Here is a 25,994-nt window from a genome sequence, read left to right as displayed (position 1 = left end):
TCGTCACTAGACTGGGGGGGGGAGACTCTCAGGCACAGAGTTGACAGACAGGCAGACAGACAGAAACTCACATAGTGTCATACTTCCTCACACAGACGCAAAGACATACTCAGACATTTTTCAAACTGCTGTACAAAGTGAATTTAATACAAACACACACACACACAAATACAAGTCACAATGTGAAAACAGTGCTCATATGACAAACGTCCAAAATAAAAACAAACATACTATCTTTCATCACATTTAATCCTTGAACACAGTTATTTCATTAAATAGTTAAATATCTGTTTAAGATGACCTATGCAGAGCTACCAAGGCCAACATGCACTCAGTGCTCCAGCGAGGTGGTCAAGGACCTAAGAAGTGTAACTGTTAGGACATGACACCTGTTACAATTACATGCAGAGAACAGTTGATGACAGTGCACATTCATTGCGATAGCAAGAAATTTCTGATCTGGTAGAGCAGATCAGAGTCTGCGATATGACATCATATTGTGATTTTAGAATTGGAATTATGTCGCTAAGGGTTTTGCTGCTGAGGCTCAGCAAGCGCTCCAAACCTTCCAGACGGGCGTGGTCGGCCAGTTGCTGTGCATGTGAGGATAACCCTTTTTTGGTAGAGGTGACATGGTTGGAGTCACTGCAACCACAATGTTAAAAAAAACTGCCTCACTGTGGATTTTAAGGAGGGATGTGGTCTGTGACATCACAGGGTAAGGATGCATTTAAAGAGACGGGTGGGTAGGGCATAAACCCATAAAAGAAAAAGTCAGTGTCATTCCAGGAGTATCCAATGCATAAAAAGAAATGAGAAACAAGAGGGACATGATAATTAGTGGAGGAAAATAAAGATAGCTTGGTGTAGATATTGTCTGACATACATACATGGGGTATAATGTGTAGTCACACAAGACATGCCACAAGCTAATAGCTAGTTTCCCCGTTACATCCAAAGTCAACACACTTGTTTTTCTTGGTGCTTATTTAAGGGTTTGAAACTGAAACTAAGAACAGATACATTTATTCTGCAACGTCAAAAATGACAAATTACTGTGCCTTGTTTGGCTCCAACAATACAGGAGGAAGGGACAAAGACTCATTTCAACGTTTACTGGGATCAATTTTGAAACTGGACGAGAAGAGAAGCCTGAACATTTGTCAAAGAAAAGAAGGACATTGTGGCTTTCACGAATCAGCAGAGCGGATCTAATGCCAGCCAGATACCTTGTTCATACATTCTGTTTGTTTTGAACACTTTATTTCATGTGATTGGTCTTTCAAGATCCAGTTAAAAGACGTGCAGCAGCATTTTGTACCAGTCGGAGGCGCTTGAGGGAGGATTGGTTGACTCCAAAGTAAAGTGCATGACAGAACTCTAGCCTAGATGTAACAAAGGCATGGATTACTGCTTAAAAAAAATTGGTTTTATTCCTAGAAAGTGTACATAATACTGATTAGTCGGATTGTAGACACAGCAGCTTTAGCAGGGAAGACTAGACTTCTTTTCCCCAGACTACTTCTTCCAACTCATCTGGGGGATCCCATCTCTCCAGCGAATCCTTCCGGTGGGACATGCCTGGAATACCTCATACCAGGGAGGCGTCCAGGAGGCAAATGCCTGAGCCACCTCATCTAGCTCCTCTCAACACGGAGGAGTAGCATCTCAACTCTGAGTCCCTCCCGAATGACCAAGCTTCTCATCCTCTCTCTAAAGGCCTCGAAACACCAATCGGATGTTGGCCGTCATGGACAACTTCCGTGTCGGCCTAGAAGTTGGCACGTCAGACCAGAAAATGACCGAAGACACCGCAAAAGCCGACGGAGACACCAACTGCTACGGACCTTCTGCGCAGGCGTGAGAAGTATTTCGCCCCCATGCCATCGGTGGCAATAGTCACTGCGTAGCCTTTCATGGTGATGTCCAGTAACGGTGGTCTTTCTTGAGTGAATAATTCATCTTTGCGGTCTTCTATACAGCCAGCCGTTATGTGCATACAGGAGAAAAATGAACGAAGTTGATTTAGTTCTTAAGGAATAGCTTCAAATTTCAAATCAAGTTTGTCTGCTTTTGTCACTACCCGTTCTTGTCCAGTGCTGATTTGCTAGCTGATAGCCAATCACAGCGATCATTTGTCCTGAAAGCCCGGCCCGATTCTACATGTTGATTCGGCCAATCACACCCCCCAGACGCCCCAACAATGGCTCGGACTTTGCGTTGCGCGCTAAACCAAACAGACGCCGTGTACCAACTTTACGACGGCTGACGACGGATTGGTGGGCAGAGACCTTAAGGGAGAGCTCGCACACCCTGCGAAGGAAAATCATTTTGACCGCTTGTATCAGTGATCTCGTTCTTTCAATTGCAACCCACATCTCGTGAATATAGGTGAGGGTAGGAATGTAGATCAACCAGTAAATCGAGATCTTTCTCCTTCTTCACCATGACACACTGTTACACGGTCCACATCAGAGCAAACACTGCACCGAGCCTGTCAATTTCACGCTCCATCCTACCCTCACTCATGAACAAGATCCCACTGTACTTGAACTCCTCCACTTGAGGAAGAATCTCATCCCCGACCTGGAGAGGGCACTTCACCTTTCCCAGCTGAGGACCATGATGTCAGATTTGGAGGTCCTGATTTTCATCCCAACCACTTATCGAGGCTGAGAACCTCTCCAGTGAGAGTTGGAGATCGTGGCTCAAAGAAGCCAGCAATGCCACATAATTTGCAAAAAGCAGAGGTGCAATACTAAGGCCACCAAACCGGACCAGCCTCAACACCTCAACTGCGCCTAGAAATTCGGTGCATAAAGGTTATGAACAGAATCGGTGACGAAGGGCAGCTGTGGTGGAGTCCAACCCTCCATGGAAAACACAATACAATGATTTAAAAATCCTGTTCATCCACCTTATTCCCCCTGAGGGCTCTGATGTCGATACAATTATGGACGCAACAACCTACGCGACATCGGATGTAGCACTGAGCCATTTGTTACAGCGGTTTTTGTTTCAGGGAGTGGTTTTTTTGAACGCTTGTTTATTTGCTTTTCTAAACAATCATAAACCAGCGCAGCATGGAAAGTTGTCTTGCACACCTTGGGAACTTGTTGGCATTTGTACAAACAAGCAGAAGAAGTTGAATCTGTGGCTTCGAGGGCAATGCTTTGAACATGCAGCCGGATAAGGAGAGAATTTTGTGATAATCCAAGGATCACAATTCACCGTTTCACATTGTCGTTCCAATGTAAAATGTGTAACTCAAATGCAAAACTGCAAATAGGCCGGCATTTATGTGGAACAACGCAGAGCTGAAAAAAAAAGGAAATCTAGATGTACTGACTACAGGGCTTCATTTTGATATGTTGCAAAATATATACAGTTTTTTTGCCAAATTTGAAAGGAAGAACCTTCAATTTCTGACCCAATGTCTTGTACCACAAAAGTGGGTGCCGGAGCCAAATCCAGCTGACTACGGGCAAAAGGCGCACCACACCCTGAACAGGTCGCCAGCCAGTCACATGACACACATAGACACCGTCACCGAGTGGGAACCGATCCCGCGCAGCCCGCACACAAATCAGGCGGATGTACCACTGGACCATCAGTGACTCCTGGTTGAAATTGCTTCACTGAAAATGTTTCTTGAAAAAAGAAAATAGTTTGCTGCTATGCACAATGTGAATTTAAGAAATGGAAGCTGTTGATTATATAAAAAACAGGAAATCAACAGTTCATTCATGAAGGGAAATATCTTATTTCGCTTGTTTATTCAGAATTGCTCTTTCACCAAGCAAAGACACAGCTCATTGGAATACTGCATTATCCGATAGTATTTTAAACTGGCTACTCAAACACAAAAATATTCAATATCCGCAGCCCAACTAGAATGTACTTCAAGGGAAGACTCATATTCAAAGCAACAAACGGATCACTTTCTATTTTCTTGTTTATAGCTACTATTAAATTGTAAAATTGCAGCTAGTGTTTTATAATGTTGAGAGTTTGACAATGGACTTATATTTTTATTTTATTTTATTGGGTTAAATTTGATTGCAAATCTTTAAAAATAAAATTTTTTAATCAGTGACCAAACCAGCACCCAGCGGTTCCAACTCATCAGTTACAAATGCAGCAACAGTTCGTGTTTATTTCCCTCTTCTACCTGCTGTTAAGATTCCTACAGAAGGCATTAGTAGGATGCTTAAAAATCACAGGGACTTCAAGACGAAAGTGTTGGAAAAAAAACAACATGGACTGCAGAGCTATGTTGCTTCCACTGGATACAAGCGGAAACCAGCAGATGCCTCTGTACAGTGATAACACACAGGCACGAGCCAATGACAGCACCGACGAGGATCGCTTATTATATAATGGGCTTAGCTGTCATCTGTGACCTCTCCGCACTAGAGTGCTTTGGGAAAAGCGCTGCGGCATATCACAAGTATGGACAATAGGACATTAATAAGCTGACGTTTATTTGTGATATGAGACACATTTATATGGCAGGATGTAGGGATGGCCGATTCTGAAACAAAAAATGATAATCAAGATTATTTTGATTGAGATTGGGATCATTGAACACTTTATTCTTCAACACTCTATTCTTTTTGTCAAATACAATATGAACCTTGTAAATATCAGGTAAAATTCAAGCGACGAGTATTTTCATTCTGCTACATCCACACTTTGATGCCTTGCATCTTTGCACACAGACATGCATGCGGGATTGGTACTGAGCTCCAGTACTACACTGGCCGAGGCTGGATTTAAAAAGAAAAAAATGATGTATTGATAAGTTCCACCCTTAACCTAAATGGTTCTATTAACGGTCTTGGAGAAATTACTCACAAATTTGTGATCGATTTAAACTATATGACTTTGTTTGCACCATCTAGATCTCGGCTGTCATTTCAAACTAACAATAAAACTATGAATATGTTTTTCTAAGATGCAAGCCTCGTTCACAATCAGAGGTTGGGGCTTGTTACGCACTGGTAAAAAGTAGGAATGGAAGCGCTCAAACAGGACGAGGACAGACAGGGACGCAGGACGATTATTTCATTTTTTTTTTTTTTATGAATAAGGACGGAGGGACGATGATTGATAGGTACCTAGATCGCGGACGGAGGGCGGACCAGCAAAATAGGGTAAGGTGTTCATCTCTGGTTACTTTTGTGTCACGGTGACGCTGATTCCACCATCCTGGCCCCCATCTACACTGGCTTCAAAACTGTGTCGTCACACCCACGCACCCCCCCACACACACTTTTTCCCCCTTTTCAACTAATTTCTGCATCTAATTTCACTAAAGCAAGGAGAATGTCAAGAGACATTTTGGCTCATGGCCAGGACAAAACCATAAAAACTGAGTTTGTTCCTGACCGAATGATGCTGATGCAATGCAAGCACACACACCTAGCAACGTTTAGACTTTTTACAAATGACTGTGCAACCACACCACTGGCTGGAATGACCGTCATGATCATGTGATCATACAAGCTCCACTTCCACACGCAGCTTTGCTTTCATGGAGAAAATACTCTTAAGCGGGGAGGTTGCCGTACTGTGCGTGTTATTGTCAGGGATTAGTGTGGGCAGTGTGTTGTTGTCGCCAGACTCACATGAGGAGCAGCTCAGGCAGGCTGTTTTGATTGGACGCCTGGAAATGCTCAAGATTTATAGGCAGGTGAATTAAATCTAGCCAACAGCTGACTCAAGCATGCTGGCTCAGTTTGATAGTCAGCTCATTCATCTCCATTGTAAAAACTGAATACAATTTATAACAGTGCCAATTTCCTGATGAGAAATGACCATCTACTGAAGAACTAATGGGGCGCTTCAGTGATGTGCTTGTGTCAGAGTGAGCAAATATTGCTGGAACTATTTACAGCCTAGCATATTGCAGATACACACTAATGAGCTCTCAAAGTCCAAGTCACAGTCCAAGAATTGAGCAATGAGATCGCATCTCACCTTGGTGCAGTAAAGCATCCAGACCTCGTAGAGTCTCTCGCTCGAGGCCATGACCACCACCGATGGCCCCCCTTGGGCTACAAGCTCCACAGAGGTCACTTCCGTGGGAGCTTCATGGTTGTCAAGTCAAGACCTCAACCACGGTTGCTGGGCAGCAGCGTCATGATCGTCCCACGCTGGCATTACATCACACAAAACCAGCGAAATCCACGGAAAAGCTTCCGAGAAGAAGTTACTGGTGGCTGCTGGTGATTAAAAACACTTCAGAAGGACGAGATAGTCGGTATCCAGAACAATGTCGACCCTGTCAGGAGAGCACCACAGATTTAGATAATTGTTACCGTACAAGAAGCTACAAGCGAGCAAATACATTTGTCACTCTCGATGTACTTTGAGCTGCCCTACTACATGTATATGCAAGCAGAAACAGTCGGACTACTCTGCTCGGTCAACACGCACACATGAACAATCGCAAAGTCTACTTCTCGTGTGTGCTCTGCACGGAAGCTACAACCGGCCTCGACAGTCCTGTAACAGCTGTGTCACACCTTCAGACATTTTCGGACAAAAACGTAACGCATTAGACGACATTACCTGCTCAAGCTAACATCAAGCTAGCTGTCAAAATGCCCATTTCCATCTGTTAACATTCTTTTTACTCATGTGACAGAAACTGCTCGTCTGACCGAACCTGTCCAACCACAACGGTCTTGTATTTCATAAGAATGGCGGTACCTGTTTGTTTTGGTTTCGCGGAAGAGAATAAGGAGACACCTGGGTAGCGAAAATGACTATCTTTGCCGGAGCAGTACGCGTCAAGTTGGCAAAAACAACGAGATGCGTGGAATGGAATGGAGCCTTCATTTCAATGACGACGTTAAGGTTTATTTCAAAATAAGAGAACGGGTTCCAAATCATCCCAAATAGAGCTCTTCACACAAAAAGTGCAACATTTAGTGTGAAATCGACGAGTTGAAGATTATTTTTAAGGATATTGTTAAATGTCTAGATATTTCAGATGTATTTATGTTTGTAGTGGGAACACCTTTGTGTATAGATACTGTTACCTCTTATTTTGGTAGCAAACCGGACATGGAATACGCATTCCAAATGTTTTGGTCAAACTAGCAGCGTTATGCCTTTGCGTTTTCTCACAGAAGTACATTTGTTAATTTTTCAATCTATTTATTATATGATAACAACCGGCATACGCGCGTCGAAAGACCCATTAGTATGTTTAATGTTTACGACATGTTTTCTTGCTTTACGGTGCCGATGTGGCCCTTGCAGTTGCCAAAGGGGCTTTGCGTGTTTCATTTCTTGACGCTATACCGTCGCCCAGTGGAGAAGGTGTAGAGATGCAACCAGTCGGGAACAGCAAGGATTGTATTATCTTTCAAAAATCTGAATAAAATTCTTCATCCATTTGTTATTTTATTTATTTCAATAAAAAGCAATAAACCAAATTCACAATTGAATGAAAAACTTGTCGAGATCCATCTCTCGACAATCCAAACTCAGATTGAGAGTTTGACTTTAAAAGCAAGTGTATGGTAATTTACATTTAAGAATGCATATTTAAAATCAAATGCACTTCTTCTAACTCACGCCATTTGAATATAGTACTCGAACTGAACATTGGACCCCTAAACGGCTGAAAGAATTGTTGAGCTATAAGCAGCAGAGGGCAGCATTGGCACGTGAATAATTTGGTGCTCTCATCTTGTGATGAATATTTGCAAAAGACTGATAGGTGAATTTTAGTTCTCCAAATTAGAACCTCCCTGGAGGACTTTCACTTTTAAATGTAAGTTACTGATTCAACGGCACAACAATAAGGTGCACATCATCTTATTGGCATTTAATTGTCCATGTATGGAGGAAAGAAGCAGTTGCTGACTGTGGTTTAAAGAACACTTCATAGAGAAAACAGAGGATAAAAACAAAAGTAGAGTCCTCTCCTATAGAATTTGGCAATGGCATTCGACAACATTTTTACCCTAGTGAGCCTGTGAAGATATGAAATATTGCTTCATTGTATTCAAGGAAAACTCGCCGTGAGAGTTGGTTGAATTTTAGCCCTGTGCCATAAAATAGTGATTATGTAAATGTCTTTTGGCAACTTTTCAATGCCCTGACCTTTCTTCTATCAAGTAAATTATATGCGTGTAGAGCTCAAGCATTTACATAATTTTAATTTTGGATGGATCGTTCAGACATTGTGAGAGACTTCCATCCTCTTATTTGTACTGCAAGGTGTTGTGTAACTATTGAACAATACCTTTTTCTTTCAATAAGACCTTATATGTCCATTATCTCATGTTTTATAATTTCTCCCTTTTTATGAAATATAATGAAATCAGAATTGTTAAGTATAACACATGCTCAGCGTTTAGGAACATCACAATTTGATACCTAATTTCTTCAAAAGGGTAAACACACGATTGCTGTTAATCTCTTTCAGATCTGCAAATTAACATAAAAAAAGCAGGAACTTTAAAAATACTGTGTTATCACTGGGAACATATAGCATACCAGAATATGTTGGCAGAATGTACAATTTAGGGCTATACTTGAAAAACAGGTTCACTGACATACAGTAAAACCTCCTACTGTGACATATTTTCATGAACTTTCCTTCAGGTCCCCAATTACACTTCCTGACGGTGGCATCATGAGGACTTTAGGCTTTTTGTTTGATAGGCAAGAACATAGAACTAATACGATAGAAACTCAATAAATTGTGAAAAAATATTAATAATAACAATTGCTGCCATTCATAAGATTTATATAAAGTGATTTTAATGTTATTTATACAATAATAAAGTTATATTTGTGTTTATTGTTTTTACAACAAAATTGCAAATGTATTATTGAAACAGATATGTTGCTTTGTAAAAAAGGAGCATGTTGCAAAAAAGTAAATGAAATATATTTTGTATGCATCATTTTGTTTTGAACTAAAATAAATACATCAATATTTAATAAAAGCTATTAATCATTGACATTTTCTTTATTTTTCGTAAAATATTCCATTTATATTCTGGGAACAGACAAATCACCAATAGCCAGGAAAGCCCTAAAACAGTCAAAATATGTTTTATGTTTCTTCTTTCAGGCATGTGACTAAGTGCTGTAAAGTGAGCCACTGCATAGTGCTTTGGCCCTCTTTGAATAATGTATTTATCCCAAGTAGAAGGGAGTTCTACTTTATCCTCATAGAACAGATGTACAAAATATGTCATAATTCATGCCAGATCATTCATTAAGATCAGGGCATTATCCGGATTACCTCTTGACATCTTTCTCTTTTCCTTTTATTCTTGACTCTGTCTGACTTTCAAAACCTGTTATCACAGATTATTGTAACTAAGACGCTACTATCTCATGACACCCTCAGTCAGCTCACTTACATTACTCCACCTCCTCCTCCTCCTCTTCCACATCATCATCAAATCATCATTTGCTTCATGCTCTTCTGTCCTCCAAAATGGGAAGAAAACATTAATTGAATCAAGTTTTAAACATGGCAGTATTTAGGATGTGAATATTAAAAGTTTTGTCACATCATGTAAGCGAGCCCCACAGGAAGTACAGCACTGACCTATTCACCGTCCTGGATGCAGCACAAGCAAGTGTGCCAACCTTCTTTTTACCGGCAAAAGGAAGTTGTGTAAGACCGGATGGGTGGTGAGGTCAACATCGGTTTATCCGTTTCTGGCGAGCCAGCCAGTTTTCCTTGTGGTCCGGCCATATCCATCCATCCATCCATCCATCCATCTTCTGTATCGCTTCTCCTCACTCGGGTCGCGGGGGGTGCTGGAGCCTATCCCAGCTATTTCCGGGCAGTAGATCCCAAATTGTAATGGAGATGTCTTTATATTCTTTGAGTGTTGTTGACACTTAAAATCCGAATGAAATAAATGATATCGCAGATGCTATCATCTGCACATTTCTTCAATACAAGCAATGTGGCTCATTCATTGTGTATGTACGCCCTACCATGTTATTAAATGCCAGATCTGGTGAGGATTTCTGTACAATCTACATCAGGAGTGGCCAAACTTTTTGATTGGCGGGCCACAATGTGTTCTAAAATTTGACAGAGAGTCGGACCAGGAGCAGATGGATGGAGTGTTTTAGTAACCTCACCTCATTGGAGAAAAAAAATACATTTAATTTTAAATGAAGGTGAATAAAAGCATTACAACAATTTATATATCTTTGAAAAAACACTTTATTTAGAAAATAAAATACTAACAAGGTTTGTTCATTTAACTTTTTTCAAGTTCGGCGGGCCGGATTAAAACGTTTAACGTGCCGCATGTTTAACGGGCCGTAGTTTGCCCATGCCTGGTCTGCATGGCTGTGGACGCGTGACTTCTTGATAGTCCTCGACTAGATCCAGGTCAGGTAGATATATTCAGCGTGACCTGCTGCAAAGCAAATCACCCTACAGGGACGTTTTAATAAAATGAAGTGCAGTGAAGGTCTGGGGAACAGCCAATCAAGTCGCTGATTGGTTTGGTGGTACATTCACCTGACTTTGGTGCAAGCGGCATAGGTTCAGTTTCCACTCAGTGATGGTGTGACTTGAGTAAATACTGATTGTCCGTGCATAGATGTGTCCTCCCACTCCAGCTCGGGGTGCAGCCTGCCTTTCATCAGAAATCAGCTGGGTTATGCTCCAGCTCCCTGTGACCCTGAACAGGGAAAGCGGTATTGAAAATGGATGTCTGGAATGGTCTGTCCTACTTTTTTTCACAGGGAATCTCTTGACACATTCCACCATAAGGGACATCTAAGGATATGTTGCCTCATGATATCACCGGCCACTGCCAATCGAGTCATACTGGCGGATGCTACAAGCAGCAGAATATTTACACCTGTCATGTCAAAATTCTTTGACATGTGCTTCGTGTGATGCTTCGCTCACTACCTCTCCTGGTGTGTTTGTCTCCTGACAGCTGACAATGTACTGTGCAGCTAAACTTCTGGCCAGGGTATATTTGGATGTGCTACACTGATGGTGTTGCACTACCAGAGCATCTTGTCTGATCCCCGTGACCAGTTGTAGCAAGGAGTCATCCAAAAAGGAGGAGAGAGAAAATGTCCATAGCCCCGGCCTGCAAAACCTTTTCTTGAGGTTGTCTTTCTGTTTGCCTGCCCTCCTACTTGTTGTCTTTCCGATTTTCACAACAGTAAGTGAAGTTAAACTCGTTGGTTCTTTTATCTCAGACACATTATTTTGGCTTGATATTAACCTGACATGTTTTGGCGGCAGTCTTTCGCTTTCTTCAGTGTCACATTATGCTGTGTGACTTGTCTTTATCAGCTGACGTTTTGGAACGTCAGAAGAAGGCAAAAGACTGCCGCCGAAACACGTCAGGTAAATAACAAGCTAAACCTGTCTGAGATAAAAGAACCAAATGCATTTCATTATAAATAACAGACAGAATGAACTTTATTCAGTTAGTAAGTGAAATTGGTTTGTATGTGTTTCCTGTAATTTTTGAGCAGAGTATAACTTGAGTGTGGGCTAGAGTACGCAGTAAATTTTGTACATTTGGCTAAACAGAGTAAAATTTGAGAGTAACATAATCAGAGTAAAATTTACGCCGAAATAAAAAAAAAAGAGCAATATTTATAATATTTAACATTGAATTTCGGAATTTAACAAATCCTTACGAGTTTTTGCAGGTAAAGTTTTCTCTGTGTAAAATTTGCCATTATTTTGAATATTGTACAAAAATTTTACTCTGTTTATACTGGGAGCAAATACAGTTTATTGACCTCCAAGGTAAAAGACAAAAAACTAAATGTGTCACACTGCTTTGTTTGTGTTTGTTTGTCCATCTATTCGCTTAGCAGGATCAAATTATGATGGGCTTGCACTCTACATTTGTATGCGTGTAACAGTTCGTATGTACCAAAAATGTATTGGCTTGACTTTTGTAGTTTGTGAGAAAAAGATTGCCTCAGACATTTTTCTCAGCGGCCTCCTGCGAGAAAGAGTCTTTTTAAGGTTAATCGTATTGAATCAGAACAGCTTCTCCGCTTCATTCTTTGCTCTGGCAGCCTCACTCTTTTTCCCTCTGTGTGTGTAATTACAGGGACGATGTGGGAAAAAAAACTTTGGCAAACTTTCCCTTTCTCCTCCTCCTTCCAGCCAGCTCAACGTGCGGAACTCCTCACACAAAGAAGAATCTCGCAAGAATCTTTCATTCACCTTCTCTCTGTCCCTCATCTTCTCACCGACACGATCCATTTCCTCTTCTGAAGGGAAAGGGAAGGTGGGGGATACGGTTTCTTGAGGACAATGGAAATTCAATCAGGAAATGGAGAGGAGGCAGCGAGCCCAGCGTCCTCAGTCATCCACTCCCAAGGCCACCAAGGGCCACAGGTAGAGACATCAGAAGACCCGGTGCTCAAAGAAGACCTGCAAGCTGCTAAGAGGATTGAAAGGTTTGACATCCCGCTTGACAGTCTGAAGAGGATGTTTGAGAAGTCAACTGTGAGTATCGAAACCTTGAAATTCCCCTCTAGTTCGTTCATTTTCCACTTTTTAGCGTGTCACCAGAGTCCGACATTTGCCGTATGTCTTGCGCGTTCGTTGAATATGTCAACGAAATGGATGAGTTTCATGTGACTTGCATTTCAACAAGGAGGCTGAAAAATGTGTGCAGAAGCCACAAGTAGCAGGCCCGCATCTGGTAGACAGATCACTGTGGGGAAATTACGCACTTGGAAATCTATCTATCACCTCCCCCATGTTTTTTTTTTCTTTTTATTGGTGTTTTGGTTTATTTGTTATTGTGCAAAAACTACATGATTAATTAATTTTCTCAAAAACACACCCCTCCTGGAAACATGAAAACACTGCAGCATTTTTCTTACTTGCTCCTTAATTCCTTAGTGAATAATGTATGAATCTTGGGTATCAAGTGGTGACACACTTTAAAGCATTGGTAGCTAAAGTGTTGAAAACATTGTTTGGACTAATTGTATCATTTGGTTGAATTGAGAGGGGATAAAACGTTAAGTTAGAGCTCATAGCTCTCCTGCTCTGTTTTTCCATCTCAGCTGGCAACCTGAGAGGAAAGTCTCACTCACATTTTCCTAATATTTAATGATGACTTTGAGGAGCCCAGACGACCTACTTTTTGACCCACTGCGGTTGTGAAATTTATTGCTGCAAGTTTTGGGATGATGGTGAATGGAAACTTCACCATGATCCAAATTTTCTTCCCAATGCCAGGACACGATCCTGAGCCAGTGCATTATGGGGGACGTAGTCACGCACAGTGTCAGTCAGTGGAACAGACACTCGAGACATTGCCACTGGATAGTGCCTTTCAACACCCTGTTATTTGAGACAGATGTATGGTTGAGAAGGATTTAAAAATAACCCAGTAATTGGTAAGTTGTCTGTAGCTGGACTCACATCAAACAAAAAGAGAGTGACCAAAGTTCACTTGATGTCACATCTGGTAACTGAGGTATATATATTCCACACGGATGACTGCGGCTAATGATCTGCATAAAAAAAAAAAAAAAAGTGACACGATTGCATATTTGGAGGGTCTTTGTTCTCTTCAGTGTTGCTAAAAAAGACTTTACTTAAGGCGTCTAGACTGACCTTGTTTTTTTTTAATTTAAACTTTTCTGCACATTCTGGCATGTGTTGCCAAATACATATAAAATAATTTGCATACTTTGCAAATATTGTGCCATATTAGCTGTCTTTAGCACGCCTCAGAACAAAACATTGTGTTTAAGTTACCACTGGGCCTTGCAAACCAACACTGCTGGAGTCTGGCGCTTGTGGGCAGTTTTGAGGAATGTTGTGAAAATAAAACTCTGTAAAGATGTCTCCATTTAAATCGTATTCAAGAATCCAAGAAAGCTATTAGAACAGTCTTTGAATTAAATATACGTCATATTTGGTGATTTTGAATCAAGCATCAAAGATATTATTCAAGTAAATACCTGTTATAAGCTTTGCGAAAAATAGTAGTTGAAAAATGTGAGTGAACTCACCAATCACAACTTTTGGAACACTTTCCATCCATCAGCCAATTGCAGCTTTGGGTATTTATTAGATTTTTTAAATATGCCAATAATAATAATAATAATAATTTGCCCTTTGTGAGTCCCACAATGGGGAAATTCGAGATTCGAACCCAGGCCTCCTGGGGAGACTGGGTCCTGAACGCGGCGCCTTAGACCACTCGGCCAATACAAAGATAACAATGCCAAATTTTAACATAGTCCAGGTCCACACCACTGCAAATTAAATCCATAAAAAGAAACATCTTCTTTATATGAATAATAAATAATACCTCTCAGATTAATCAATCAAAACTTGGTAAATTTTGATAAAGCTCTTGTTTTACTTGGTCCTCACCAGCATTGCCATTGCCCGCAATAATCACTCTGCCAGTGACCTTCACAACTGAGGTTCCTGCTGCTAATAATTACTACAATCATCCTAATGTATTATATATTACGCTCTTAATATACAAAGGCATGTCAGACAGCCTAGGCATAAATCACACGCACACGCATGTGCATGCTCACACGCACACACGCACCCCCCCAAAGGCCTTCCGATGTCAGAGTAATCCAGCTCATTTGTTCACACATCAAATAATATATCGATATCCTTTAACTCCTTAAATTAATTTTCTGGTGAGCAACAACGGGTATCAGTCATGCAATAGATAAAGACTAATGTACTAGTAATTATGAATTATAAAGAGTAATTCAAAAGCGTTATCAAACATTTGCATAAGAAATGCATGGTCTACTCGAGCTAATATTTCACCATTTTCCCACCTGTTGTCCTAGATCCTTCCTCTGCAGTATCTTAAAGGCCACCCGAACGGAAAAGCTCTGTCTGTTTTGCGTCATTATATTCTCACCTTCCTTTTTTCTTTGTGACATTCAACTTGCTATCTTGTATAATAGCAAGTTGCAGCAAAGGGAAAACGAGATTAGCCTGGACCAATCAGTGAAAAGGACTACCGGTAACCCAAAGTGGTGGTGGAAGGGGAGGCAGGTCCGACGCCCTCAGAGCTTGTTACTTTGCAGCTTTTGTGGGTCGCACAACAACAAGCAACTGCCCAACGATGCATAAACACATTGCAGCCTGCAGACTTACTTTTTTGTTGTGTATGACAGTACGACTCTGGCTGAGCACACTCCACCAGCCGTGTGCTTTGCAGCCCCTTGGCGTGTGCACTGTTGTGCATGCAGGCTACCCTATGTCACCCTGAATATGTTGAACACAAGTCTGTATTTGTGTCTTGTTTGATGGCAATATGAATCGGAAACTATACAGTAATAAGGTTTTATTAAAATAAATAAATAAATAAAAAGCTGTGCCATGTCAGACTGGCCATTCTGGAGTCATCCCAAATTTCCCAATGGCCACCAAATACCTGGTCTATCGGTATATCTAATGCCTGTCATTATGCACTCAGTCGGCTATATCACAAGTGCTTATGGTTTTTAGATGCTAAGCTTGTGTTAAGCTTTGTCAGCACATGCATGGACAGTTTCCCTGGTTCCCAGTAAGAGACTACAGCTTCTAAAACATGACCTTGGCTGTAACCCAAGGCAAAGCTTAATATTTGATGACGGTTTTTTTTCCCCCCTCCACTTTTTTTTCTTGCTGTGCCCCATTTTTAATTATTCAAATGATGCCATGTCATTGGTGGGACAGATTGACACACTCCCAAGTGGTCATGGAGCTTAAATCCCCACTGTGGGAGGAAAGTCTGCTTCCATTAAGCCCGAGCGTAAGGTGATGCACAGATTTATCTGCGGTGCAAAGAGCGTGTTTTCATTGCAGGATGAGCTTCAGTGAACACAGGTCTGTGTTTACAGCATGCATCTGACCTTCTGGTCATCACTGTGCACACAAGGAAGAATGTGCACATGCAGATTCACATGCATGATACAGACAATGTTATCTCTGATCATGTCGGTGTCACACATGCACATACAGTTTGAATGTACTGCATGTCCTCCTGCACAGTAAAATAACAACCTATTTAATTACTTCCTAAAAGGCCCATTCACATTAACAATCTGACTTGTTTGACTCATGATGCATGATGCTATACTGTTGAACCCTAACCTTGTTGGTAGTTGGCCCCAAGTCAACTGTTTTTTACTTCTTGCATGTCACTTATGGATACCAGTTGTGCAGTTTCTGCCCAATCTTGTAAACTAATGAAAAAAAAAAACGATCAAAACATTACTTTGCATTCTCGCACTTTCATGCTTGATTGAACATAAGCAATACACTGGTGATAATTTATTAGCATGTCCCCTTATAGTGGTCTCTGTTCTAAAAGGATTTGTCCATTTGAACAAAGGCCTCAGCTGAAATGTCTTTCAATGCTTTTATAAAGAGTAATACCAACATTTGTTGCAGTCTTTTTTTTTTTTTTTACAACAAAACAGACAGCTTGCAGTGCATTGGGACTCAAAAGTTGATTAAAATAAACAACTAAATACATACTACTACGACTACAACCACTACTACTATTAATAATAACAACAACACTACTACTAATAATTGTATTAATAGTAATACGTAATATAAATCAAATAAAACATTAAACATTGATGTGAAAATAGTGTTTAGGTCATATGGTATAGAATGAAGAATATATGTACCATAATACAAATTTATTGTTGTTTTTGTAGATTGCAGAGATGAGTTTCTGTCCTTTGTAGCTGACTGTGAGAAATGATTGGAATCATCTCTCAAGTAACATACCACTCGTTCAGTGTCACTTACTCATCAGATTTCAGTGGCATTATTTGTGCATGACATAACTACAAAATCCAAACCACATTGGCATTGTACCATTTACTCACGGATGTGTTGGCGGTTATTGGCCAGCGGGTGGTAGTGTGGCATTGATGGGATCGGATGGCATTGCAACAGGAACCATATAATCTCGGTTATTATCACCGCGAGGGTGTTGAGTTCATAACTTGTATGAATATATGTATCAGTCTGTCGGATTATTACTATTTGTATGAAAAGTGCCCTCCTCTTGGTATATTTGAAACAAAAATGTAAATGGTTTAAGGCAAAGTAGTTATACCAGACACCAGAAAGAAAATCATAACGGCTGGGGGATTTTTGTCACTTGATTTTTGTGGTAGGGTAACATGACATCATGCCATTTAGAGAGCACAGCTGGTGGTACGGAATGGGCTAGCGGTATATTTCATAACTGAACTAGTCCTCATCACCACAAACGGATATTTAGTTTTTTTTTCATGTTCCTGTTTGTCCTCTTCGGAGTGTTTGCCCTCTATGTTCTTATTTTGTTTTTAAGCCACTAACTGGAGTAAAGCCTCCACAGTTAACCAATTATTTAGTCAAAACACACACGCAGCGAGAGAAGCGTGGAACAATAGCCAATCCCCGAGGGAAGCCCAAAAAACATACTCCAGCATCCTTGATTGCACCCAGTTAAGTGTTAAGTAAACCAAAAGCCACAGTGTGTCCATGAAAAATGGATCTGGACTTGATAAGGACACTGGCGTCTCCATCAAGTCTATTGAGCTCGTAAAAATTCCATTAACGTTTACCAGGCATCTCTAGCGTCTCGCTTTCACTGATTCAAATCTTTTAATGGAGCTGGCAGCGGGGCCCGGTGTGTGCCCGTTGCAAAAGTGCTGTGTGATGATGACTTGTTGCTGTCTGCCTGGACTTTGGCAATGTTGGAGAGAGTTGGTCAAATATGGCTCTGGAGTCATTTTAATAAGTCATTGGCCTTCACTTGATCTGTTGTGTTTGTAAGTGTGCTGTGTCACAAATTTGGGTCAAGGGCAGGTTCAGTCTTTGCCTGCTGGGACCACATCTAAATCTAGCGCAGTAGGTGGAACCACGGGGCTAATGCGATTTTGGTGAATTTGCTCAGGGCACAAGCAGACAGATTTTGAGTCTCACAGAATTGAATTTGAATTATTTATTGAGAATATTATTATTGTGTCAAAATCATCCCAATGTCTGGCATGAAGTTTCTGGGGGGCACATGAGATATCGGTGGTGAGGACAGATACAAAAAGTCCACGGACATATTTAAGTCGCCAGCAGTTAACACCAGCTCGCTGACATTGTTTGTTGTGACACGGGCCAAGCGCAGTGACAGTGTTTCAGTCACACACGGATCCTTTTCACTGCTTCCTATTCCCCAACGGACATCTCCATGCATGTTGCCATGTGAGATGTGAGTGTCCCACATTTAAGGAGAATAAGAGGAGCCACTTTAATTGGCGGATTGACCGCCCTTTTTTTGGCTTGCAGGCGACTACAACATTATCACCACCCTTTTAACCCACTTCTGCCCAGATTTTTCGGATTCTCACTGATGAGCTGATCATTCGACTCAGAAGTGTTGGAGGAGGGAAAAATAGAAAAAAACGCCTGTATTGGACAGTAATTGGGCCCTCTTGTTCTATACTGCATGTGCCCTGTAATTGCCTGGCAACTACTCCAGAGTATAATAAATGTACACGTACATACTTCCACTGCTCATTTTGCACATCTTGTAAATACAGTACATATTTGCTGACTCACAGCCAATTTGCATTAACAGTTAAGGATAAGATATAAGGGCTTATCATCTATTGTATACACACTTGTCACTGTGGAGGCTCCTTGCCATGTCTCATCTCTGCCTGGCATCACACTTAAAGAAAATCTGTCTCCATGTCGAGATTCCCAAGATTGGCCGCTCATCTTATTGGACCCCAAGATGAAAAATGCTGACTGAGAAGCAGAGCTTAGATGCACAATGAACAAGCGGTTTGACAAGTCTGAAGAGCGACAGCCATGCAAAGACCTTGTCTGCCACCCTCAGTGCTCTGCACGGTACTGGGAATCCATAGCCTGTGATCCACCATGTTCATGAAAGTGACGCACGCCCACACACACTCACACACATGCACATACATGCAGTTTTCCACATTTTAATCATGTGCACTTGAAAATGAAATGCTTTTTTCAGTGACGCTTTAGAATGAAATTGGAAACCATCTTGCAAGAATCCATGGTGTCAGCCAATGTTACTTCCTTGGGCAGCCGGATACAGCTTTCAGGGAAGCTAAAAACGGAGCCACAGCCCACAGTCACATTGTAAAACGTCACACAGTATATAAATAATGGCGCATGCTGATGTGGTCACTGATGCTCACTGAACATCAAGATAGCATCAAGTATGATGAAAGAGAGCGAAATATGATTTATATTCTGAAAGGATGGGGCCAAAGCTTGACTGCTTGACTGGATTGAAGACTCTGGAAAAGAAAGATGAAGACACATTTAAAAATAATAAATACTGGAATGGATAGAAAGGAACTGCGAGAGAGAAGGGAAATGACACTCACATTTTAGCAAATCAACCATGATGAAACATTACAGTCACACAAACACGGGCACACTCATGTGCGCACGACGCTTCCGCATGCACGCATGCACACCCACACTCAAACAGGGTTCATCTAGCACGGTAACCTTTGGAATGACATAGAACTCATTGATCAGAACCCCACTGTTTTTGTGCTGCCTTGCAATGTGCTCCTGTTAAAAATGGAATCAGAATGAGTCATCAATTTTAAGAGCCCCCATGATGCTGCCAGCAGTTGTCAGTTGGGGGTGTAGTTGGTGGCCTCTGGAGTGTAATTATGGGACTATATCTTACCCCAGCTGCTGCTGGTTTGGGGCTATTTGCATGTAGAGTCAAAAAGAAGTATAGGAATGTTAATAAAAGAAAGAAAAATGTCACATATTAAGGCCTTTTCACATTGCACTTGGGTTTCTTGGTGTTTGCCAACGGACAGCGAGAAAGGATGACAGCACCCTGGTGCAAGCTTGCCCATATTGGGAGGTGCCTGCTGAGCAATTTATCAAGAAGTAACAGGAATGGGGTGGCTGGTTAGCATGATGGCCTCACAGTGCAAAGGTCGGGGGTTCGATTCTGGGGCCGGCCTTCTTGTAGGGAGTTTGCATGTTCTCCCCGTGCCTGCGTGGGTTTCCTCCGGGTACTCCGGTTTCCTCCCACATTTCAAAAAACATGCATGGCTGGTTGATTGGACACTCTAAATTGCCCCTAGTGATGAGTGTGAGCGCGGATGTCATGATCCGTGTCGGTCATGTCAGTGTTTTTGTTATTTTCTTCACCTTCCTGCCATGTGCTCCTTTTGTTTATTTGGTCAGCTGAGTGGGGCGTTTCCCTTCAGCACTCGTTCCCCACCAGCCACGCACCTGTTCCCCGTTAGCCTCACACACCTGATGCCCATCTGCTCCCCTAATTACTGGACTATATGAACACCTCACTCCAACAACTCATGGTCGGGTCATTGCTGCTCCGTTTGGACTGTCACGACCGCTCCCTGATCTCGTTCACACCCATGTTCCCGCTCCCGCTCCCGCTCCCGCTCCCGCTCCCGCTCCCGCTCCCGCTCCCGCTCCCGCCCCCGCCCCCGCCCCCGCTCCCGCCCCCGCCCCCGCTCCCGCCCTCGCTCCCGCTCTCGCCCCTAGTTTTTGTCACTGTCTTTGTTCCTCGGTTTTTGTTCTGTTTAGTCACGTTTAGTTCGACTTTGTTATTTTGCACCCTGCCACGTTTGTTTGTCCTAGTTCCTTGTTTGCCTTTTGGTTTTGTTTTGTTAAATAAATTCCCTTTAAGTTACCCTTATCCCTGCTTCCTCGCATTTTGGGTCCACCCCCTCCTCGCCGACCGGCGTACCTGACAGCGGATGGTTGTTCGTCTTTTTGTGCCCTGCGATTGGCTGGCAACCAGTTCAGGGTGTCCCCTGCCTACTGCCCAAAGATAGCTGGAATAGGCTCCCGCACCGCCGGCGACCCTTGTGAGGTGAAGCAGGACAGATAATGGATGGATGGATGGATGGATGGATAACAGGAATGCTTTTTCTACCACTGGTTGGTCTATTGCTACTAGCATTTGTGAAATCACGCCGACAGCCTCTCTCATTTTGAGGTGAGTTTGATGTCAACACAACACCGCTCTCAAATTAATTTTACATTTTAGACCACATCTCGTTGCGGCAAATGCTCATCTTGCGCACTGCAGTGCAGCACAAAGTGGTGGCCCGTCCTCGCACTATCGCAGCACCAGAGATGGGCACTTTTACGGTTCATTATTTGTCAGCGACTTGGACACCTTTCCATCATCGTCCCGCCGTCCATATTCATGATATGATTGTCCTCCATTCCTCTCCATCCTCGTTCATTTAAAGCCCTTCTCTCCTTACATTTCACCTGTCTGTCCCCCACCCCCCAGAACCAAATTAAAAAAGAGTGGGAGCCGTGGGAGAGAGGCTAACAGCAGAGGCTTCATAATTTATAATCATTATTTAACCACTGTCTGTCACCAAACTGACTGGGGATGTGTAAACTTTTTGGACAGTGGACGAGCCCCTTCTCTTGTCTGCTCGAAGCAAAGTCACTTCCCCATACAAACACAGTGAAAACGCACGAGACAAGCGGTGTGTCGTGATATTTCACATTCGGTCTGAAGTTGTGGATTGGAGGATTACACACGCAAGACAGGCTGAGTGTGTTTCAGTCACTCGTCAGTGAAATGGATGTCCGTGAGTACTTGACCTAGTTAGGGATGATTATAGTTGGTCCTATTTAAAAAAAAAAAAAACTCTCAGGCTCTGTTCCCCCCCAGTTCCATTCCTGGGACGGAATTCCCATCTCTACACAGTGCCGGTACAATGAATGGTTTAGTGACTAACCGTTAAAGCGTTAATCAATGGCATTGTGTGCGTTGCTAAGTGTAGTGTGAAAATGTTTTTCTGGCCTTTAAATTCTTATCACATTGCACTTAGTTTTCTTGGTGTTCTCCACAGTGCAGAATGCAAGAACCACAGCGGCTGGTACTAGCTTGCCCATATTTGCTGATGTAGCAGCCGACCAAGAACTGTGAGGCATTTCCTGCTGGTTTATACGAAAACTAGACCACACCTCGGCAATAGGTACTTGTCATGGCGGCAAAATAACGCCTTTGCTTAATTAGCAATAACAGAATGGTTGAATCTGTTATTAGCCTGGAAATCGATTAAATCTTGTCATACTCTCACCAAACACATTTCAGAGGCCGAGCAAACGGTCAACGAAATTTACCAATTAGTGAAAAGAATGATGTGATGTCGGAAAACCCCCCAAAAAAACAAACCAAAAAAGAAACAAAAAGCATGTCTTTTTTGTGGAAATAAATGCTTCCAGTGCCGTCAGATGCTGGGGTTTTAATAACTTTATGTTTTTCTGGTTATTTAAAACTGATTTAATACTGAATGATGTTAACAAACGATTGTCTCTCCCTCATGCCATTTTGAATGAAGATGGACTTTCCGTGATGTTGCGCTCGAAGGATGCATCACAGCAAATAAATTGCATTGGGCACCTTGTTTTGAACTGGGGCCATCTTCCAGTTGCGTAGATGGTGGGCTGACCGAGCATGGAGTGTTCATGTCAACTCAGAAAGACATCTCTTTTCTCTGTTGCCCAGAAGGTGGTCTGTTGGACAAAACTGAAGGAAAAAACTGCAAGGTCAAGGGTCTCCAAGTCCAGTCCTCAGTGGTGCTTGTCCAGTGGTTGATTAGCATCATTGTCAGGGTTCTGCAAAGCTTATTAATGAGCTGATCATTTGAATCAGGTGTGTTGAACAGGGTTACATTTAAAACAAGCTGGATAGGGGCTCAAGAGGATTTGAAGACTTTTGGTGTAGGGATTGACTTAAAGACGGCGATGACAGCTGTGTCAACTAGCTCCAGTACTCAGCAGCATAGAACACCAAAGCAATGCACACAGTTTGCAAACTAAGGGCATCTGACAGATGTGGGATTAAGTCACTCATATATATGCAAGTCACAAACAACTGTGAATTTAAAACCGCCAAGTGTCAAACAGGTCCTAAATTAACACAAAAAAAAAAAACACCAAAACAAAAATCAAGCAAGTCAGGTTTATCACCAACAAATTCCAAGCAAGTCGAGTCAAGTCATTTTTCGGTTCACGCAAGTCGTAAATCGAGTCAAACAATCTCGCTCTGTTACATTACATTGCAACATATATTGGAAAGATTATAAAGTACTTTTTCACCAAAGTACATATAAAGCTCTAAAATAAATTTAATTCACACAAAAAAATACATGTATGTATACATCCAAACACAGGACAACTTTAAAAGTATTATTTAAACAGTCATGAAGTTCAAATCAAAGTCAATTTGAGTCTTTCAAAAGTTTTGCCAAGCAAGTCACCAGTAAAAAAATCCCACTGAGGAACAGACACTTGACATATAACTGAAAGGAAACAGGGAACTAGATACAAACAAATTGATAAGACAACAAGAAACACTTGGGCAAGCCACATAGAGTTGGAGGGAGATGATTGGTTAACTCTGGGGAATGGGATGACAAGCACAGGTGGACACAATCTGCTTTAACAAGAGACACACCAAAGGAACGCAACCACATGAAGCTGCATACTAAACAAAAATCAACAAACACAGACCATGACAGAGTCACCGCCAAAAGTACAGTTCAGGTAACATTGAAGTAACTTTTATATATTTATTTATACATATGATACAGAAGCAAAATACATATTTGCAAAAAATTATGTATAGAATTTTTATGAAAAAAATGAATTTCTTCCGATTTGGGATGAGGTTGTAACATAAATGTGGAAAATATGAAACTTTTGTGAACACACACAGAATGGATCGGTGGTAGTCTCCCAACCATGAGGTAGTGGGTTCGATCCCCGACCCTTGTGACATTGTCGAGCGTCCTTGAACAAGATAATGACCACCAGATGCTCCTGATGCTGTGCCATCAGTAGCTTAATGCAAATCAGTATGAAGAGCTTTGAGTGCCTTAATAGGTGGAAAAGCGCTATACAAGTGAAAGGCTATTTACAATACGTATACAGTATACAAATCCAATGCATACTGTAGAACTGATTACTCTTTGTTGCACTCAAAATATATTTATCTAAAAAAAATGTTTTACACCCTTTTGGTATTATTTTATTATTGCGATTATTGTGTAGCATTTTATTTTCAATCAGGATTATAACTTTTGCAACTGTATACGTCAAATGATTTCGATATGTTGTAATTTTTTTAATTTATTTTTTTTGGGAGCTTTGGCTTAAGAGAACATCCGACTGTTCCCAATTTTACTATGACTCCGGTTGATGTCTGTTGATTTGTTTTCTACGCTTTTCCACATGTAAATTTGGTTAAAGATGAATTAACAATTGTACAGTTCTAATAATTTTCACAATAATCTAGTCTTTTTAATTATTAATTAATTGCATTCCACTTTCTGTTGATCACTGATGATTTGAACGCGTTATTGTTATGTCATAAGAAATTAATTCAAATATATAAAATTGGAATTGCTTTTGCCATTTTTCACCAATGTTTTTTTTTTAATCCACTTTCCCTTCAAATGAAATGATGACTATATCCAATATATCGGTAATTGCCATGAAGGTATCTAAATATTTACTCCGGATTTGATCGATCAGGAAGAGAGCCGCTACAAAAGTAGAGTGGGTAATCCATCCATTATCTGAACCATCGACGCATAATGCTTAAATTGTGCAAACACATTCTCTTCGTATCAAGGCCCCTTCCCTCACTAATCTGTTATGAGCAGATTGGTGAGGTGATGACTGCACAACGTGGACGTTGGACATTACTGCGTCTGCTCGTAGGGGTGCCTTTGGAGGAGAGCAATTGAAACCTCACACAGGAAGGCCGCAGCCCGGATTCAAACCCTACCGTGGAGGTGAATATGAAAATAAAAATTGCAAATTCAGCTCAGGTTTGATTTTCTTTTATTTTATGTATGCACACATTTGCTGCGCACTGAGAGGGTGAGAGCCGTGCGTGAATAGCATTCAACACGTTTTCCATTAAAAATATCTATCCATCCATATTCCGTACCTCTTATCACTAAGGTCGCAGGGTGCTGGATTCTTTCCCAGCTGTCTTAGGGCAGTTGGCGGGGTGCACCTTGGACTGGTTGCCAGCCAATCGCAAGGCACACAAAGACAACCAACCATCCGAGCTCATAATCACACCTAAGGGCAATTCAGGCACAGGGAGAACATGAAAACTCCACACAGGAAGGCCGGAGCTGGAATCGAACACACGATCGCTGCACTGTGAGACCAACGTGCTAACCGGTCGGCCACCGTGCCGCCCAAAAAACTGCTTCACATGCAAACATGCCTCGAGTGGGTTATCGTTTGTCTTAATTCTAATGCGGTTCCTCATTAAGGGCAATTGATAATTTTAAAGTTAGGACTGACTCTTCAACATTATGAAGCCGTTAGAACTCAGGCGAATCTCTTCCATGACTGGGTTAGGAGATTTCCTTCTTCTCTAGCCACCGCATTAGAGTGGCTGAGGGAAACGGGGAGTTTTTAACCCTTTACGCAAGGAGACGGTTAGGACTTTTTCCCGATAAGTGAACATAACTCTTGTAGTTTTACCTCACTATTTTACAGGGTTTCTTACTTCCAAGTCTGACCAGTCACGAAATGTTTAGTTGTTTTTTTTTCTGGGAGAGAAAATATGTCCTGCTCATATTAATTTATTTATGCAGCCTACAGCTCAGTATTTATTCTTCATTTTGTATTTTAAAAATGACATGTATTACATGTATATGTATATTACAAGTATAACAAGTGAGTGTGCGGAGGCGTGTGTTTGTAATGGCTTAATAGAGGCGCGTATATCCCCTCCAAATAAAAATAAAAATTACATTTCAACTATAAAGTCAACCTTCACTTGGCGTGAAAAATGAGGGAACAGTGTACTTGCTTTTTAGTGAGATGTCTCAATACTTTTATTCTACTTTTCAATATTTTTGTCTGTGTAGTATAGAATGTGCTGATAGTGTTGAGCAGATGTTTGGGAATCTGCATTTGATAGAAG

At 41.5% G+C, this 25,994-nt stretch overlaps 2 protein-coding genes across 6 annotated transcripts in view; one reads left to right on the top strand and one right to left on the bottom strand.

Annotated features, from left to right (window-relative positions):
• The window catches only part of nbeal1 (neurobeachin-like 1), a 34,098-nt gene extending 27,259 nt beyond the window's left edge, over nt 1-6,839 (bottom strand). For 4 of the 5 annotated variants that reach the window (XM_088292226.1, XM_088292228.1, XM_088292229.1 and 1 more), the window contains exons 1-2: nt 6,718-6,839; nt 5,983-6,286 (exon numbers count right to left, since the gene is read on the bottom strand). In XM_088292226.1, coding sequence (XP_088148352.1) covers nt 5,983-6,033 — 51 coding nt within the window. In that variant the 5' untranslated portion in view covers nt 6,034-6,286; nt 6,718-6,839. Of the gene's footprint in view, nt 1-5,982; nt 6,287-6,576 lie in introns of all 5 variants that reach the window. The other variant, XM_088292227.1, reaches the window with a different exon arrangement.
• A 5,367-nt stretch (nt 6,840-12,206) lies between these two features.
• xirp2a (xin actin binding repeat containing 2a) overlaps nt 12,207-25,994 on the top strand; it is a 53,409-nt gene continuing 39,621 nt past the window's right edge. Inside the window, exon 1 of the mRNA XM_088290551.1 lies at nt 12,207-12,496. Within this exon, the coding sequence (XP_088146677.1) occupies nt 12,302-12,496 (195 nt within the window). The 5' untranslated portion in view covers nt 12,207-12,301. The remainder of the gene's footprint in view (nt 12,497-25,994) is intronic.

The sequence above is a fragment of the Idiotropiscis lumnitzeri genome, chromosome 3 (assembly GCF_059441095.1).
Source record: "Idiotropiscis lumnitzeri isolate Australia: NSW breed Sydney's pygmy pipehorse chromosome 3, RoL_Ilum_1.0, whole genome shotgun sequence".
NCBI lineage: Eukaryota > Metazoa > Chordata > Actinopteri > Syngnathiformes > Syngnathidae > Idiotropiscis > Idiotropiscis lumnitzeri.
The sequence above is the reverse complement of the archived record's forward strand: the minus strand, read 5'-3'. Positions and strand labels throughout refer to the sequence as shown.